General features: G+C 52.3%; 2 protein-coding genes across 4 annotated transcripts in view; one reads left to right on the top strand and one right to left on the bottom strand.

Annotated features, from left to right (window-relative positions):
• Positions 1–14585, top strand: part of KIF13B (kinesin family member 13B) — a 244088-nt gene extending 229503 nt beyond the window's left edge. For both annotated transcript variants that reach the window (XM_066278635.1, XM_066278644.1), the window contains 3 exons: positions 1002–1064; positions 5055–6066; positions 9621–14585. In XM_066278635.1, the coding sequence (XP_066134732.1) occupies positions 1002–1064; positions 5055–6066; positions 9621–9910 (1365 nt within the window). In that variant the 3' untranslated portion in view covers positions 9911–14585. The remainder of the gene's footprint in view (positions 1–1001; positions 1065–5054; positions 6067–9620) is intronic.
• Positions 14586–16685: 2100 nt separating this feature from the next.
• The window catches only part of HMBOX1 (homeobox containing 1), a 258216-nt gene continuing 255764 nt past the window's right edge, over positions 16686–19137 (bottom strand). For both annotated transcript variants that reach the window (XM_066278625.1, XM_066278626.1), the window contains exon 11: positions 16686–18674. In XM_066278625.1, the coding sequence (XP_066134722.1) occupies positions 18636–18674 (39 nt within the window). In that variant the 3' untranslated portion in view covers positions 16686–18635. The remainder of the gene's footprint in view (positions 18675–19137) is intronic.

Below are 19137 nucleotides of genomic sequence, written 5' to 3'. Positions count from 1 at the left end.
AGCCATCTGTGGTCCAGAGTCCTACTCTGGGGCAGGGAGACCGGGGAGGGGGAGAGATGAGTATTGAGGGAATAAACACAGAAGTAGCTTCCTAGTTTCTCCGTGATAATCACGTCTGCTTCAGTGTCCCACTGCCATTGTAAACTCTGCCGCTATTTAATGAATTTCTGCTTCTTTGTCCTCCCTCTGACATCCCTCTTCCTTATCCTGATGCCTATTTGTTTTTATTCTTTCTTTAATGTTACTTGAATGCTGGGTCCCCTAGTACTGAAGTTCTTTCTTGTGATGGTGCTCACACCCGTTACTCACACCCACTCTTGCTGGAGTCTTATTGTTGATTAGCCTACATTAGTCTTTCAGGATCTCTTCACTCAGTTTGCCTTCCGCCACCAGATCATTCTCCTCAGCCTCCTGCTTTCTCCATTCAGGCACCTGTGGCGGTCCTAACCACATTACCTGGTTGGGATAGTGCCACATACCAAAACCTCTCTCCCTGGATCTGTCCGGCTCGCCTTATGCCCAGAGTCATGCTGCAGCCACACTGGCTTTCTTACTCCTCCTTCCTGGGACTGCACCCCTCTCCTCCTTTTATACCATGAGTTTTCCCTGGCCATCAGGCTTCGTTTGAATTCCACCTCTGCTTAATGCCTTTCCTGATCTTTCCTGTCCCAGTAGCTTTTCCCAGAAAGTGTAGCACTTGTATGTGCGGACGCAGTTCCTGTTGTATGAATGGGAAAAGCCTGAGAGTGTGAGCCTGCTGTATGTATTCCTGTGATAAGCCTGTGTCCTCTGTTGCTAATTGGGGGGCAGGGATAAGCCGCTTGCCGTGCTCCTGATTTCTCCCATTTCTTTGTACAGTGTGACGCCCAGAACATGGCAGTGACTTGTTAGAACTTTCTGAAAGCTGACAGGCTCTCCAGTCTGTTCAGTTTAAACCTTCGCTGGTATCTCTCTTCTGTTCCTCCTGATCCCTCATGCCCACCTATCACTTGTTTTCTCAGCCGGTGCCCCGAATCATGGTGCAGTCTGCCCCCCCGGACCTGAGGATGGCCAGGATGGCGGAGGTGAGTGAGGCGGGCTGCCCCACATACAGTGGGGCCGGGGCCGTGACTGCTGAGTCCACACCACGGTGGTTTTATTTCAGCATTCCTGTTTGGATAATTAGCCATAATATAGGCCACTGTCTTCTCCCTCCGTATTTTCCTTGTTACACTTTGCTATTTTCAACTTGTTAATCATATGATTGCTAAACTTTTAGGTGCTTGACTGCTAATGTAGTCTGCTGCTTTAATAGCCCACTGCCAGGAAAGGCGATTTCTATAAACAGAACAATCTCCTTATTCTAAGTGTTTGCTTAATTCTCAGTTTTACATTTCATTCTGATTCATGATATCAGCGTGAAAAGACTAATGCTAAGCCCGGGGAGAAAAAATGGTCTCTTATGATCTCCCACCGATGAATAGCACTTCTAATCTTATGAACAGCAGAACTATTTTCTCCCACTGTGCACTCGTTCTCTTAGAAATGCTGTATCTTCACGGGGAAATTTTATTTATTAAAACAACAGCAAAATAGGCCAAATAATTTAAAAGTCAGACCGCCATGAATTCACTCCTTTCTAAAAGGCCGTTTTCCATCCCTACACTCATGTTTGTGAGGTTAGCTGGAGCTACTACCGCATCTCCCCACCCCACGCGCAGTGTTGCTGAAGTGGCACTGGGGCCCTCAGGCTGGTGGGACACAGTGAGAGCGCGTCTCCTAGTGGTGAGGGCGCTGACCGACGGCCTCTGCTGCTCGGTGCAGCCTGGGGCTCGTCATGGTGGTCTGCAGCCCAGGCTTTAGCGGCAGTGTCTAGAAGTGTCAATACTAGGGGTGTCACCCAAAGGTGGCAGGTAGGTTTCCACTCACATATCCACTCCGGTCAAGTGCGCATGCTCCCTGCAGTGCAGAGCGGAAGCAGTCGGAGGCCCGCTTCGGCTCACAGGACAGAGCAGCCCTCATGCTCCCCACCCGCCACTTTTGTCTCTTCTGTGTCGTGGTGGTGCATCTGACCTCTGGCCCCTGGTGTTTCACTTCCTGGTGGCTCTGCATAAATCCTTTAACCTCTCTGGGCCGTGTTGTAAAATGAATGTGATACTACCTTTGGGCTTACGTCAGAGGACTCGTATAGAAGCAGATAGGATAATAGCAGGGAGTGTAAGGCACTGTCACTGGACTGTCACCTCCTCAGGACAGACAGCACCTGGCTGGCCCTTCACAAACAGCTGTTGGCCTGGCAGTGTTGGGGTCTCAGCAGGAAAGGGAGGGGGAGTGCTGCCCCTTCGGGATCACAGCTACTGTTCAGACTCAGGACTCCTGTAACTTGTTCGTGTACTCTTCCCTGGCTGGTCAGGGATATTAAAAATAAAATAGAAAAGAATAAATAAAACATGTATAAGTTGCAAAAGAAAAATGATTGAAGGATTGCCTAATCTTTTAGAGTATTTATGCTGGTGACAGTTATTGATCTATTGAATTTAGTAAATTTTGCAGCCCAGAGATCCATCACAAAAATGGGCTGTTAATCTCAGGAGGTGCCGTTAATTCCATACTCTGAAAGTGTGCCTTGTGGGGCAGGGAGGGTCCCTGGAGACAGGAATATAAATGACAGTTCACGTGAAAATGCATGATTTATCAAACTGCTGAGTTAAGCCAAGTAACTGTAAGAGACTTATAGATCTCAGCTGTTTCCCAGTTCAAATAAATCCTGTATTTCAAATGGAAAATGGCCATTCTTGTAATATAAATAACCTTTCCGTAAATATTGGAAAGCATATTTCTTTTCCTGAACAGCACCCTCTCCACCACCCCAACCCCATTCCCCATCCCTGCCAGCTCCCCCCGCCCCCGTCATTGTGAATTGGTAATAGAAAGATAATCTGCCACCTTTTTCAAACGATTTCTTACCTCATGAGCACCTCAGAAACAGAATGAGCAGTGGCTGTTGTCATTCCCCATGAGATGGGGCTTTGTGTGCGTCCCTGCTAGTGTGACTCAGATGCAGTGATGTGAGCGGCCCTGGCCTCAGCTGTGCCCCTGGGGGCTGGCTGCTGCTGGGCCTGTGTCTCCAGGTCAAGGACCTCCTGACCAGGCAGCAGCCTGAGGGATGGCCTCTCCCAGCAAGGGCCCAGCCTGCAGCAGCCTCTGTCCTCCTCGGGAGTAGGCCTCCAGCTGTTTCTTTGAGCCTCAGCTAGGTAGCTGTGCTGAAGCACTTCCCAGTCCTCTGGGGAGAGCATCATATCAGTTTTTCAGAAGAGTGTTCTTCTGGCCTTGTGATTCTCACAGTGTCCTTGGGAAGTCTGTATGGGCAGGGGGTTTAAGGGGTTTACTCCCAAGGGAGCTTGAGTTCAGGGAGGTGGGGAAGGCTTGGGGGTGAAGGGATGGAGATTTTAGTGTGCGCCTACCGTGTGCCATGCTCTGCCTTGTGCCACACCGACCCTAGGGGCAGCCACATATGAGTTGTTCCCACACCACCAACTGGGTGTCCAAGAATTGAGCTCCATTCTGACAACACTGTCTACCAGAGAGTGTCAGAGCCTACAGGTTAAGTGTCAGTCCCACCAGACTGCCTTCCATTCAGACACCAGGTGCAGTTGTCACCTATACTTCTGACTATCTAGCTATAAACCAGAGGTTCCAATGGCCCCTCCTTGGGTTTGATTGATTTGCTAGGGTGGTCCACCGAACTCAGGGAAACATGTTACTGACTAGATCACCGGTTTATTATAAAAGGATATAACTCAGAAATAGACAGATGGAAGAGAGGTGCAGGACAAGGTATGGGGAGGGGCTGTGAAGCGGCCTGTCTCCCCTCAGACCTCATGTGTTCACCACCCTAGAAACTCTCCGGAACCTGTCCTTTTGGCTTTTTTATGGAGTTTCCATTATGTAGGAATGGTTGATTAAAGCATGGGCCATTGGTGATTAGCAATTGATTCAGTCTCTATCCCCTTCCCGCTGCCCAGAAATCAGGGTGGGACTGAACAACCCTCTAAGCATGGCTGGTTCTCCTGGCATCCATCCCCCATCCTTAGGGGATTTCTAAAAGTCACTCTATTAACATAAATGCAAGGAGTTGTTGGAAGGGGTTTGTTTTGAATGTCAAGACACCTTTATTGCTCTTACTACTTAGAAAATTCCAAGGGTATTAGAAAAGGCTCTATGCCAGTAATGGGGGTGAAGACCAAATATATATTTCTTGTATAAATCACAGGATCCAGGCATCTCTTAGACTCTCTACACAGAAGGTAAGGAGATGGAAGGGGCAGGCCCAGTGCTGGGATTCAGCCAGTTTATACTGGTTCAGCAGAACCGATATCTAATTTTTTGCTGAGTTCGGTGAACCAGATGTTAAAACGGCACTTGTAATCAGGGTTCTCTCTAAGGTGGGCGCCTGGGCAGCGGCCCAGTGTGGAAATCACAAACTTACATTCCTTACTCTTTTTTAATGTTCATCTCCAACAGTGTATTCCAAGTGCCTGTAGTAATGTTCATTCCGTCCATAGGTGAAAAAAATTGCAAGTGAGGACGCCAATCAAGAAGCAATATGGAAATATCTTAACAGTTTTATTGTTTTTTGTCAGGTATTAATATTTTTTCATTAATATTTTAAAACTTTTAACATAATCTAGTTTTGTGTACCTCTTTTATTGTTTTTATTTAAGTATTAAGTGCATGAAGTAATAAACTACCTTTTGATATATCAGTTTTTTATACTTAAAATGGTCATTAGGGCAGAGAAACGGTTGTTAAACTGTTTGAATCCCAGCGTCGGGCAGGCCCCAGGGCGTGCAGAGGCACAGGGCCCTCAGGGTTGAGCACAGGAAAAGCTGGTCACATGGCAGTAAGTGGCAGAGCCAACACTGGAGCCAGAACTGCCCTCCTGCTCAGCAGTGTTCTTCTCACCACTGAGTTGTGACGTTTCAACCAACAGCACGGCCTCTGTCTCAGCCCTTTTGGAAGTACACGCCTAACCTTGAATTCTAACCAGTTTCACTTCCCTTTTCCCTCTTCAGGCTCACCGAGAGAGCTTGGGGGCCAGTGTGGCCTCTGATGTGACTTTGCAGACTGCCCCAGTGGTGAAGACCTACAGTAGACCAACTCAAGTGCTTTCGCCGCAGAGCATGGCCATCAACACCCAGGGGCCTGAAGTGCAGGACGGGCCACCCAGCCCCATGAGCGAGGCCTCCAGCGGCTACTTCTCACACAGTGTCTCCACCGCCACGTTGTCTGATGCCTTTGCCCTGGGCCTGGAGGCTGTGGCCCAGGCTGGTGGGCAGACGCCCAGCTCGCCCCCTGCTGTCCCCTGCCTGGCCAGCCCTGAGACCCAGCCCCTGTCTCCCTCTGCTGCTCGAGGCACAGACAGCACTCTCCCTGCCTCACTGGAGGATCAGAGCAGCCTTCTGTCACTACCTGTCCCAGCAGGGCAGACTCAGCAGAGTGGTGGTGACAGTGCCAGAGTGGCCCAGGCCAACGGAGTGGTTTCCTCAGAGAAGCAGAAGGAAGAAGCAGGCACTTCGCTAACTGGTCATCCCACTTCTGCACCCCAGGAGTCACCTGGCCCGCAGAGCAGAGGGGACAGTTCCCCTGCCACCAAGCCACTGGGGAGACCTAAGGACCAGGCCAAGCCAGCCACCAGCTTAGAACCAGATGTCTCCAAACCACAGCTGCCTCCTGACCTCCTGTCTCAGTCGCCTTCTCCAGCATCCCCATTCAGAATCCGAAAAGTGCGAACTTCGGAGCTGAAGTCATTCACGCGCATGCTTGGTGGGGACTCTGGTTGCCCCTCGGGTCCCGAGGGGGACCTGCTGGCTTTGGGAGGGCCCAGCGACAGCAGCTCTGGAGGACAGACCCTGGAGAAGCTGGAAGTTTCTTCTGATTCTGAAGAAGCCAGTGAAGTCCCAGAGTGGCTCAGAGAAGGGGAATATGTCACCGTGGGTGCCAACAAAATGGGCATTGTGAGATACATTGGGCCCACCGACTTTCAGGAGGGGACATGGGTAGGAGTGGAGCTGGACTTACCTTCAGGTGAGTGCTGCTCGTTTAGGACAGGTCCCTGGCACGGAGGCAACTGGACGGGCTAACGCGGTCTAGCGGGAGGGGCCACTGCGCCTGCGCCAGAGGCTCGCGGTGTGCCCCAGGCACATCATCTCACCTCTGGGACTCTGGAGTCACCACTTTTCAAAATGAGGAATTTTAGATGAAGTTTTCCAAAGCATTTTAAGAGTCAGGTTTTCTCCAGAAGTTTCTCAGAAACCTAAGACATTAATTGAAAGCTACTATAAATTTGGTAATGAATTTAAATGCCATTCTTTTTTTAGTCACAGAAGCATTTGCATTGGAACTATGATAGCAGCTCTATCTGCTTTGTTGGCTCAGGTTTCACTGGGCCTCTGAAGATGCTCAGCCGTCCCTAAGGCATCCCAGGGCTCCTTGGCCCACAAGTTGGGAGCAGATGACAAGGCGATCTAAGATCCATCACAGGCTGGCCAATCTCTGAAGACTCATTCTAGAATGGCACAGCTTAGAGTGAATAGATCATCATTTTCAGAAAAGCCAAGGGCAGGCTTTATGGAAGTAATTTATTCTTCAGGTGTTTTATTAAAATATCCTTATCATGCGACAACTTCCACACCATAATCTCCACCTGTACAGTGTACAGTTCAGCGGTCTTAGTATCTTTATGAGTTGTGCACCCGTGTCTGTCATCTGATTTTAGAACAGGCTCATCACACCCAAAGGAAACCACATGTCCATTAGCAAGACCTTTCCCCTCCTCAGACCCCAGGTAACCTCTGATCTACTTTTTGTCAAATATGAAATGTTTAAGTCTATACTTTAACGTAAGCAGAACCCTATAAAATGGGGGCTTTTGTGTCTGGTTTATTTCACTGAACGTAATGCTTACAAGGTTTATCCAGTTGTAGCCTGTTGTTATAGCATGTTACTCCTTTTTGTGGCCAAATAACATCCCATTGTATGGATGGCTTGCATGCTGTTCATCCATTTGTCAGCTGACAGACATTTGGGTCATTTCCACTCTTTGGCTTTTGTGAATAAGGCTTCTGGGAATATTTGTGTGTAAGTTTTTGTATGGACACACATTTTTACTTCTCTTGAGTAGATCCCAGGAGTTACCTCTGTGTTTAACATTCTGAGGACTCAGAGTGACACCCCCTCCCTCGTTGTATATGTGGGTCCGGCAGCCCCCCCACTGGGGGAGGGCTGGGAGCAGAGGAGATGGCTTTCCAGGGGGCCAATGTGCACTCTGGGGGGGTGCTGTTGGTGCAGGGAGGAGGAATGAGAAAAGGCTGAGGGGCTGTGCTGGGTGGGAACAGAGGGGGAGCTGGGCTGGCGTGCTCTGTGACACCAAGGCTGTCCCACATGGACTCTTTGACTCTGGGCCCCTCAGCTCAGCTGTGAAGTCACTGACTGTCTTTATAAAAATAATTTTGGCAAAAAATATCATAAATTGGAAGTGGTTCTAGAAAATTACTGTAGCACAGGCTGGAAGTTTTTAAACTTCATTTCTGCCAAAATGCAAAGGTGAATTGGGAAAGAAGTTTGTATTTGCAATGAAACTTAAGAATTAGTTGCCTGACCAGGTGGTAGCACAGTGGATAGAGTGTTGACCAGGGATGCTGAGGACCCAGGCTCGAAACCCTGAGGTCGCTGGCTTGAGCAAGGGGTCACTGGCTCAGTTGGAGCCCCCCCCCCAGTCAAGGCACATATAAGAAAGCAATCAATGAACAACTAAGGTGCCACAACTACAAGATGATGGTTCTCATCTCTCTCCTTTCCTGTCTGTCTGCCTCTCTCGCTTAAAAAAATAATTAAATGAGGTCCCTGGCTAAGGTTACGGGTTTGATCCCAGGTCAGAGCACATATAAGAATCAACCAATGAATGCATAAATAAGTGAAACAACAAGTCAGTGTTTCTCTCTCTTTCTCCCTTTCTCTCTAAAAATCAATTAAAATTTTTTTTAATTAAGAAAAAACTAAAGGGAGATAAGCAAATAGATGAATTCATTCACCAAGTAAATATTGTGACCTACCATGTTTCAGTCACTGTCCTGAATTCTGAAGACACCTTCCTGAGCAAAACCAAGTCCCTGGTTTCACTGGACTTTTATTTTAGAGGGGAGACAATGAGCATATAAACAAATAAATAATACTTCATGCAAGTGCTGTGGAGAAAATAAAGTAGGCTAAGCTGAGAGAGGATGGTGGGCGTGGGACTATTTCAGTAACACTGAGGGACAGGAGGGTGGGAGTGATGTAAAGGATGAGGTGGGCTGGAGCGCAGCGGGCTGACGGTGCCCCTTGGGCACAAACTCTGCACAGGGACCCGACTGGCCGAGGGCCTGGAGCGGTTAAAAAGACGACTCTCTTAGGAGAAAAGACTTGGGATGAAGAGTGGGACCAGGAAGGAAGGCCAGGTAGAAGGCTGTGCAGATGTACAGGCCAGATGCGTGGTGAGAAGAGGCCAGGTCAGGGGCAGTGTGACAGGGGAGCCTGTCATGACCCCATGGGAGAGCCTGAGAGAGCAGGCAGGGCGCAGGCTGGAGGAACCGGGTTCTGTTGGGGAGGTGGAGTTGGAGGTGCGCAGGCTGGAGGAACCGGGTTCTGTTGGGAAGGTGGAGTTGGAGGTGCGCAGGCTGGAGGAACCGGGTTCTGTTGGGGAGGTGGAGTTGGAGGTGCAGGTTGGATGTTCCAGTGGAGATGAGATGTCAGAGCGGCTGCTCTTGGACTGGAGACACAGCTAAGAGGCATCAGTGTTGACGGGTGTTCAGACCAGGGCCAGGGAGCCCCCAGGGAGAGGGCACAGCCCCCGGCCCTGCAAAAGTGAGACTGGAAGGGTCCAGTGAGATGGGAGGTGAGAGTGTGACCCAGCAGCCCAGTGGTGACATGGCCCGGGAGTGGGAGGGAACAGGGATACCCTGAGCGTTGAGTGGGAGTAGGCCTGTCTGGAGTGGGGTAAAGAGAGGGCAGGCTAGACTATGAGGATAGGAAATTCATGACTGTTTTTGCAACAAAGATCCTGCTCCCCACCAACCCATCACTGGGGGGTGTTGACATTTAGTGGTCAGGTGTGCCCCTCCCCCAGGTGCTGAGTTCTCATTCTTCACCCTAAACCTATTTCCACTCACTTCACAAGGGAAGCTTAGCTCCATTTTGACACGTCAAACATGACATCTGACAAGCTATAATTTGGGAATTTGCCGGCTACCATCTAATGGGTTTAGGAAAAATTATCATTCTACCAAAACCTCCATGCTAAATTTACAGTTTGACCATCTAGATTGAAAATAATCTGTGTCCTGGAGTGGGGTGGGGGTGAGGACCAGCTCTGTTTTGGTGGCTTGAGAAATGGCAGGACTAGCATATCAGCCTCAGCCTGAGGCTTCAACGGTGCTTGTCCGTAGTGACCAATGTGTGCCCAGGAGATGGGCCCCTGGCCTCAGTTGTTACATGGTGAGCACACAGGCGGGCATCTGGCACATAGGGTCCTGCAGGGAGGGGCTGTGGGGGCTGTGAGCCGCCATGAGCCACCTCAGCCTCTTCCTTAACTCTCCCCTCAGGTAAGAACGACGGTTCCATCGGAGGGAAGCAGTACTTCAAGTGCAACCCCGGCTACGGGCTGCTGGTGAGGCCGGGCCGAGTGCGCAGGGTGGCGGGGGCGGGCCGGCGACGCAGCGCGGGGCTCAGGCTGCAGGGCGCCCCCGAGCCCCGCAGGACCAGCACCCTCTCCGGCTCTGCCACCAACCTGGCCTCCCTGACAGCAGCTCTGGCCAAGGCCGAGAGCACCTCAGCTCTGCGGATGGACAGGAGCCCCAAGAACCCCGAGGACCGGAAGTCCTGGGCCAGCTGAGCCAGCACCCTCCTGGGCGGACTCTGACAACGGGCAGCACAGCACTGGGGCGGAGTTGGAGCTGAGTAGTCACATCAACTCAAACCCCTTCCCCGTGGTAGCAGGCAGTGAAGGCTTTTTGTACGACGCAGAGCTGGTGACTCCGTTTCTCCCAAAACTCTGGAAGCGTCACCTCTTCCTCTCTACCCAGAGAATGAAGGGCAGGCCCGTCCTCAGGGCCTGGGTGAAGGCCCCGGGAGCCCAGAGTGGTCCTGACCGGTGGGGAGGGAGACCAGGTACAGGGCCCCGCATCTCCGTCCCCTGGTCATGGGGCTCCTCCCACCTGGGGCTGTTCTTGCTCCTTTTCTCTTCTGGAAACCCTATTAACCTCTAAATTTAAAGAATAATCCTAACCAGTGCCTTTCCTCCTCGCAGAGCAGGGCATCCTCCCTTTGTGTCCAGGGCTGGTGCCCAGCCCCCAAATGCTGGCTGGCTCCTCAGGCTCCTTGTACTCCCCCAACCCCATTCCCAAGCTCCCACATCAACTACCACCATAAGTGCCTGTGCTTGGCCTCCTGGCACCTCTGGCCCAGGTCCTGTCTGACCCAGGGAGGACCACTGGGCCTGCCCCCCCACTTACCGTGTCCTTCGCACAGGGTTTCTTCGAGTTTGCTCTGCGTGTGTTTTAGCATCTTATACCTGGGAAGTTTTTTCTCCTTGCTGTTTATTCCCTTAACAGAGTGTTTGGAATATATTTATTTATATTTATTTTTCAAAATCCGAAATTATTCGCGAGTCACAATCGTCTACCCAGGTGCAAGTGCCCAGGGCCTGCCTTGCACCGTCCAAGCCTCTGTGGTCCCTTGGAGCTGCCAGCCATCTGCCTCAGACAGGGGTCCCCAAAGGGGCATAGGACGACCCCCTCCCCATGTTCCTTTAATAAAAATACACAAGTGGCCTTACTCTAAGATAACTTCGAAAACTGGGAGAATTATGTTGTGCTTTTGCATTCAATGACGTTAGAGGCATCCCAATATTTTGTGCAATTCTGGTTTCTGGGATGGTCCTTAGACCGATTTAACTTCTTAAAATTCTAGAGCAGGACTCCCTGACCAAACCAGGGCCTTCGGAGGGAGTGCTCCTCCACCATCCCTGGGGCTGGGCCCTGGCAGAGCCACAGGCCAGATCTAACCTGGACAGTCTGAAGCGTCCCACAACATCGCCGACCTCTGGGCAGGCCACCTCTGGTCCCAGAGCCCTGCTGGGCTCACTTGGAAGGCATCTGGAAGCCAGAAGAGGGTAGATGCCTTGCAGACGGGGGAGGGGTGGGCCCGGGGGAGAGTTGGAGCTCCTGTCTTTCCTGAGGCAGGAGCTCGTGACCTGGTGCTGAACATCCGCCCCCTCCCTCCTAGTCGGGGTGTGCGTGGTTTTAGTTCCCATATTTAGACTCTTTGGAAACAATATCCAGCAAGCTTTTTTTTTCTTCTTCAATATTTGCTTCTCTGGAGATTTGAAGCCCCTCCTGAGACGCAGGCCAAGTACCCTGCCCCTGGTGGGCTGCTCCAAACACCCCGGGGCATTGCTGCGCATGCTCAGACCCTACGGGAATGCCCATGGGGCATGACTGCGCATGCTCAGAGTGGGGGGGGGGCAAGGGCTGAGGGTTGATTAGCACTTAGTGATTCCTCTTGGGGACGCCCGGCCTGACCTAGGTCTGTCTCCTAACGTCGGCGGTCGGCCAGGTGGAGCTGCCTTAATGGAACGGAATCGCTCCCAGCTGGCCGCGCTGGCCCAGCTCACCTGGGGTCCTCCAGCCCTCGAAGGACCTCAGCCCGCCCCGAGCGGCCACACATCACCTCTCCCCTGTTTAACAAAAGAGGGACAGGGTCAGGAGGTCACGAGCATGGTCTCGCTTAGCTCTCTCAGTATTGGTACATAGTCCTAGTTCTCGAGCTGGGAGGGGTCTCACAGGGAGCAGCCTGAAACCAGGGAAGGTCCAGCTTCTGACTCCAGCCTGGTTCTTCCCTTTTCCCGACAAAACAGACTGCTGGTCCCTCCTTAATGACCTGGGCCTCGGCCCGCCCTGTCCCAGCACAGGGAGCTCACTGCCCACACCCAGGTGTTATAATTGAACCCACTGCTTTCTTAACGAGGATCTGCTGCCCCGGCCCCCAGCGCATGCCCAGTCCGGCTTTCCCCGAGCTCCATCTCCCTGGCAGGGTCCTGGGCCGTCAGCGGCTTTCAGCCTTTTGTCCATGTCCGCATGTCACTGCCGGCCTGGGAGGTAGGTGTCTTTCTGTTTTCTAGTCCCAGCGAACAGACAGGCGGGCACTCAGGGCTGGTGGTCCGCCCTCCGCAAGGGAGGCCAGGAAACTCCCGTTTCCTGCCCGCAGGGCGACGCGGGCCGCCTGGCGCCCAGGTCCGTGGGGCTCGCCCTCCGAGACAGGCCCCGTGTCCCTTTCCTGCCTGCACCTGGCACTGCGGGAGCGCCCGCGGGCTTGTGTCCCCGAGGGCAGTGCTCTGCCTTCCTACTTAACCTCCAGCTCAGTCCTTGGAAGGCCGTTTTCAGTTACAGGGTTTTCTCTGCGTCGCTGTCGGTGGGGGCCAGTGCGGAGGTCCCAGCATGGCCTCCCGGCCCGCTGCTCTGGGCAGAGCGGCCCTTGTCCGCACAGCCTCTCTGACCGGCTGTGCAGAATGCTGCGCGCCAGGCTCGCTAGAGGGAGGGCACTAGGGATGGAAGGCGGCTGGGGGCTTATGATCCTTACTGACTTGGCCAAGTACTTAGAGGAGCCCATCTGCTCTGTAATATGGTGGCAACAACCTTCCAGAACCGTCTTGGGCAGGTCTGTGGGGGATGAGGGGTGTCGTACTCTCTCTCTACCCTTCTAATTTAAATGGGATAGACTGTAATGGAATTATTGACTTGAATGTGTTACTAGCTGAAGCTCAGAACAATGGAAGAGTCTTGAGTGATTGAAGTTGGATCAGCTATGTTATCTGAGGTTTCCGGAGCACCTTCTCTTCCCCCAAGCTCAGTTTTCTGCCTGAGATTTTCCCCGTAGGCCTGGCTGGCCCTGATGGGGACCTTCCCAGGAAGCAGCCTCTCCTTGGGGCCTGCAGGATCCCATCGCCCTGCGCGGGATGAGGCTCCCAGACTCTGAGCAGCTGCCTGGACCTGGCTGGGCAGATGGCTTGGTTCACAGCGTTCAGCTGGGTTGTCTTAGAACAAGCGTGTAAGGGAGGAGATATTTGTCCCATTGGTGCCCGGGGCAAACTGTTACTGTGCAGGCAAGGCAGCGCGATGGTTGCCCGGCATCCCCATCACGGTCAGCTTGGCTGCCCTGCTGGGGCTTGGGAGCGTGCTGAGTTGTGGCAGGGGGCAGGGTTGTGGTCCTGGTTTCCCCCCATGTTACTTGCTCTGCAACCTGGACATCCCTTCAGAGCCAGGTGTTGGTGGCTCACGCCGGGCACACCCTAGGACACTGGCGCTGTAGCTGTGTCACAGCCCCGTCCTCCTGGGGGTTCAGGGCCCCCTCCTCCTTGGTGGTTTGTTTGAATGAAAGCTGCCCTGCCCCAGTCTGCATTTGCACTCCTGCATCTCGGCACAGACCAATGTTAACTTGTAACTGGCACACTGGTGCCCCGTGCCCAGGTACCCGACCCAGCAGGCACTGGGCTGAAGGTGTGGATTTGCGAGCAGCATGAGGCCCAGAGCCTGAGGGGGCTCCATTTCACCCATCATCTTTCTCACTTTACTAATAAACAGACCTAATTTTAAATAAGTGTCAGCATTAAGATTCGTGGTACGGTTCCTAGCAGGCCCTGGCTCTGGGAGATCGTGTGACTGGGGAGGATGGCTGTTGTCGGTGCGAACGTGCCCAGGCAGAAACTGGGTGGGGACCTTCTGGCCACTGCTTCCCGCTCTGTACTGCCAGTTCCCACCCCCAGGGGACCGGGGCAGCGGAGGGGCGGGTGACTGGCCTGATGCCCAGCCTAGCCAGAGGGAGTGGAGGGCAGGAAAGCAGCCAGTGGTGTGACTGACAGGGGCCAGCCAGGAAGGGCCTGTGTGTCCACTGGAAGAGGGAGCTGTGAGCTGAGCCACTGAAGAGTCAGAAGGGCGTAGAGGCTGTTTAGATGCCCCCTTACTCCCTTACACTTCCTCCTCCCACCTTAACCTTCCCTGTATGAGAAACTGACAAGAAGTCCATGGTATTTTTTTTCCTAACCCGAGGCCTGCCTGTGGCCATATTTCACGGTGCCCTTAGCTCCCAGGGCTGCCTCGGATGGGCAGTGCTTGAGACGGCGGCCGCCTATCTGTCGTGCCTTACTTTGGGGACTGGGAATACCGCCTCTGTTTTATGCCCAAGACACTGACTCGATTGTCCCACATGCATCTTCCTCTCCGAGGATCCATCGTACCTTCTGCTGGACTGCTGACACTGTTGGGAGTCTTGGGACACCTCTGTGTGTAGAGTTCTGTAAATACAAGGGGTTCAGATATAAAGAAGTGATGTGATTGGAGGAGTACATCGATTTGCTACACATAAAATGAGAGTTTAAAAAAATCCAAAGACACTGTAATTTGTTGTAAAGACTTGATGGTTTATACTGTATAATGAACTAAACCTCTGTAATTTTGTACCATATATGCCTTTCCACCATATGACCAGCCACTTCTAAATAAAATCAGGTGATTTCTTGCCTGTCTGAGGTCAGCCTTGCTGCTTTTCCCACCCCCACCCTGACATAGCAGTGTTTGGGCTCGTTCTAGACTGTTCCATAGGTGGCGGGTGGCCTGGTTCTGAGTGGTGGCGGTGAGGCTTTTCAAGATGGAGCCTTCGACAGGGATTTTGGGGCAGCCACAGGTCCCTGGCCCACCTCCCCAGCCCCAGAGCTCTTTGCCATTTGGACTTAAGAACCAGGAAGGCCTAGTTGGTTCTATGAACAGTCTTATCCCCCTAAGTTGAGATTTCTTACAGGAGCCAAGAACCAACATAGACTTTCTGGTGGCCTTAGACCCAAGGTAATTGGATCTTGTGGGCTAAGGGTGGAGTGGTGGGGACAGGCCACTTCTTGGGAGTAGGAATGTCCCAGCTCTCAGGACATGGCTCCACCACCTGCCTTCTTTATAGAAATGGCCCCATGCCAGAGTCCCCCACCCAGGGAGCAGAGAGGACTTTTCATTGCTACGCAGGTGGGTTGACCCTGGAAGGTTCTATCGTAGGGTGTTGGGGAAGAGGAAGATGTTGGCTGTGGACGCCGTTGGACTGGGTCTCCTCCCGGCAGGCTGTGGAACCTGGTGTTAGGGGTTGGACCAAGTTGCTCTTGAGTTCAACAGCCGTGAGTCACAGCACCTAGCCGTAGCCCAGCGCGGGTTCCCTCTGAGTGGGAAGGTGAGCAGGCCTCCTCTGAGATCACCTGCAGGGCCTACCTGTGGTCGCAGGCACGGCCCAGCACCAGCGAAGGACATGGTTGGCCTGTGCACTGCTTGCACAAGGTCATGACTCGCTGGTGGCCCTGCACAAAGCTGTCGCCTGTGTCAGTGACTCACTCGGCCTTTGTCTGATAGACAATGTGCTCGCAGACGTAGGGCTGCGGCCACTGGGTAGGCTGGCTGGAGGTAGGTGGCTGTCGGAGCTCATCTCTGCAGGACTTGTTTATATTCGTAAATGTCCACGAGTTGTCCTCGGAGATAAGCACTGCCAAATAATGACAGTAATTTGGCCGCCTGGAGCTGCCCTGCTCTGACGCAGGAGTCTGGATGTAGAATTGATCTAGCTCCTAGGATAAATTTTATTTTTCAAGCGGTTACTTACTCTTTTGCAAGTCAATGAGCTTTTTGTCTGCATAAGGCTGTGGGGTTTTTACGGCTGCTCAGACCCCTAAACGGGCTCCAGGGGATTGTCACGTTTGTATCGCTTACCCACCCCTCACTCAGTGGACACTGCATGCCTGCCCTGCACCTGGTCTCTGTGCACAGCAGGCAAATTAGTTCATCCTGTAGTGTGCAGTCGGGGAGGTGAGGGTACAGGGGTCAGCATGGGGGTAAGACTTCTGGGGGTGGGCATCAGGACAGAACCAGAACGAGTAGTTCTGGCCCAGAGCATGGGGTGGGGTTGGTCCTCAGCACTGCCCCTCCCTTATCTCGCTTGGCAATTTTGACAGGGTTTGGTGGCAGTTTAAAATTTTGCAGTCTCTTATTGTGTATAATGAGGGAGACAGCCTGTTACTTCAGGTTTTCTCTGAGAAGGGGGAAAGTAAATCCGTCTATAGGATGAGGGGAGTTTGGGCACTTTGCCCTTCAGTCCTGCTTTAAAATTTGATCTCAACAATTGAACACCTTTAAATAAACGAAAATGACAATGCTTCAGCTCTGTTTCGCTTCGTTCTTTCCTGCTCAGGGGGAAGCTGGCTATAGGAAAAACGAGGTGCTCAGGCCCGGGCGGCAGTGGGCAAGACGATGTGTGCCCTCACTGCTCAGCACAACCAGCGGACAGTGGAGAAGCCACTGGGACCCCGTAGTGGCCGAGCGTGGGCACTGGGCTCTGGGCCGGTAGGCCGGGCCGGAGGCACAGGTAGATGGATTCAGGGGCTCTGAGCGCCTGCATTCCTTCAACAGGTCATTTGTCACCTTAGCCCTTTCACGTGTCCTTGGGTCTTAGAGGGCACCAATCCTTTTTTAAAGCACAAGAGACTGATGTTCAAAACAGAAGCACCCCACCACCACCAGCATTTTTACTGGGCACTTCCCAAGTGCTTGTTCTTCCCAAAGAAATCCCAGCCAGTCTTTGTTCAGTTATACGTTTTATTCTCTAATAGGTACAATACTAAAATAAACACAAATTAAAAAAAAGTTTTATTAAAACAAAACTGTACAAAAAAGCAGTATATACTACATTTTAATTACAGAACAGTCTACTGTCCAAAAGGCACTAATCCAGAATAGGAGATACAATGATACAGGACTCATTGGAACTATTTTAATCAATACAATAGGGCACTTGTTTCTTTGACCATTTACATCTAGAAACAAGGGCTTTTTGCTACAGCCATTACACACTGTTATAAATATGAGTCCCTCGGATGAAGATGCAGTATCGCTCTCCCTAGAGAAGGTTCGCGTCAAGAGGAACGGTGGTGGAGCTGAGAGGTGGGTGGGCAGCAGGGGCCGGGCCCAGGGCCGCTAGGCACACGGAGCTTGTCTTCCAGCCTGGCCCCTCAGCTGGCGGCTTTTGCCTGTCACCAGCAGCCACTGCACCCCCACCCCCCACCCCGTGTGTTAGCACCGGGAAGGCGGGTTCTGAGACACGCAGGGAACAGGCTGCTGGAGGGCTGGGTGGTGCAGCGCCAGCCACGCAGCCAAGCGGAGGCATTTTGGTTAACTTGTTCTGAAAAAGGCAGCAACTACTCAGGGACAGGGAGCCCCGGATGGCCGGTAAGTGGGCACTGCAGCCAGGCAGAGCCTCCTCTGCTTTCTGGGCAAATCTATGGCCCAGAGATAAAGAGGGCCGGGCCTCCGTTCAGGGAGGCCTTGCGTCCCCTCCCAGTGAGCCCGGTGGAGAGTCTCCGGCAGAGAAATCTGACAATCACTTGTTTTGAAAGCTGATTTCTATAAGCGGGATGTTGCTTCCCAGAGGCCTGCCCTCCTCGGTCCTGTCTCAGGACCTTGGGCGGCTCCTGGGCAGTGCAGGGCCGAGCTCTGTCCGCTCTCCGAGCCGGGTGGCCTGGATGACCCTCTAAACACCTGGTTTCGTTCTCTTATAGACTCTGGACCTAAGGAAGAGCGATACTGCAGCTTTCCAAACAGTGTTGTACACACAGAGACGAAGACAGGCATCTGATGTTAACAAAAATAAGTAACAAAGAAATAGGATTAAACCAAATCTCTTCTCACAGCTTCCTATACTACATCCTCCTTCTGCTTAGCAGAAAATTGTACGTACACAAAAATACAAATACACAATTTTGTAGAACAGTCTGATTTTAATATATTTATATATATTTATATTTATATGAGTGGCAGGTTAGTCATTATATAGAGCTTTTTGCACTTTTGGCTCATATGCAACAAGGCTTATAAATTCAGCTTTAGCTTTCATTCAGGTTTTATAGCTTTTGAACAATTGTTTTCACATTTAAAGCAGCATCCAATTTGCACTAGGAGTTTGTGGTGATCACAGGGAAGACAGGGTTGAGCGGTTCCGGACGGGAGGCAGGGCCGGGGCACGTGTACATTCCAGTGTGTGTGGTGACGCTGGGAGGACTGCTAGGGGACAGAGGTGACCATGATGACCCCTTGAGGTAGACTGAACACCTTACAGCAGACTCAGACACAGGTGCAACTCCCCTCAGGGACACATGGTGCACAGGTGGGGACAAGCAGACGCCAGAGGGAAACACGAAGACTAGGATACACGACGGCCGGCCAGGGCGGGAGCACTCGCCCCTCGGTGCTCGGTTTCTGGCGGATGCTACAGACTCTCGGGCGGCCCCAAGGCATCTGGTCCGTGGTGTCTGATCAGATTGCGACAGTCAAGCTCGCTGTCCGCTCTCTAACTTGCTGTGCAAGCTAGCTGCCCCTGCAGTGACAGTAAGAGCTGCACACCATCCACAGTGGAAGCACTCCCCAGCACTGGGCTCGCGGAGAGTTCAAGTCCAGTTAAGGAAAAAGAAACCGGGGCCTCTCTCCCTGCCGCTAACTGCCCTGCCCCGTGTTTCTGCAGCGCCGCACTCCCTGCATTCCTGCTCAGTGACAGCCTGGCAATCCACGAGCACTTGGTAGAACCTGTAGAAACAGCATCTGAACTGAGTGACAGTGACAGTGACTGCTGAGTCCAGGTCGCTGACACTCCAGAAAAAACATAGTTCCATGATCACCACGGCAACCTCCCTATCTGATCAGCCCGCCTCCCTGCTCTACCCCACTCTGAGACTTCCTCTGGCGAACGCCACCCCCCTCCCCCCCGTGTTCAACATGAACACCCAGCGTTTGGGTTATTACATTGTCTGAACAAAAATGCTGGGTTATTAATGAAAATAAAGTGCTTGGCTATGGATTGTTCCATTTTCCAAAACCTTCTAACGCACCGAGCGATCTGAGCGTTCCTGGTGCCGTGATGTGAACAGCGAGCAGTCATGAACCATCGTTAAGTGTGTCCACCACGGAATAAAGGCCCTGGGTTTAGGTCAGACTAAAATTACTTTAAAAATGAAGCAAACAATCTCACACTCATTTTCAAAGACGCACT

The sequence above is a fragment of the Saccopteryx bilineata genome, chromosome 1, assembly GCF_036850765.1.
Source record: "Saccopteryx bilineata isolate mSacBil1 chromosome 1, mSacBil1_pri_phased_curated, whole genome shotgun sequence".
Taxonomy (NCBI): domain Eukaryota; kingdom Metazoa; phylum Chordata; class Mammalia; order Chiroptera; family Emballonuridae; genus Saccopteryx; species Saccopteryx bilineata.
Note: the sequence above shows the minus strand (reverse complement) of the source record. Positions and strands in the feature narration are given on the sequence as shown.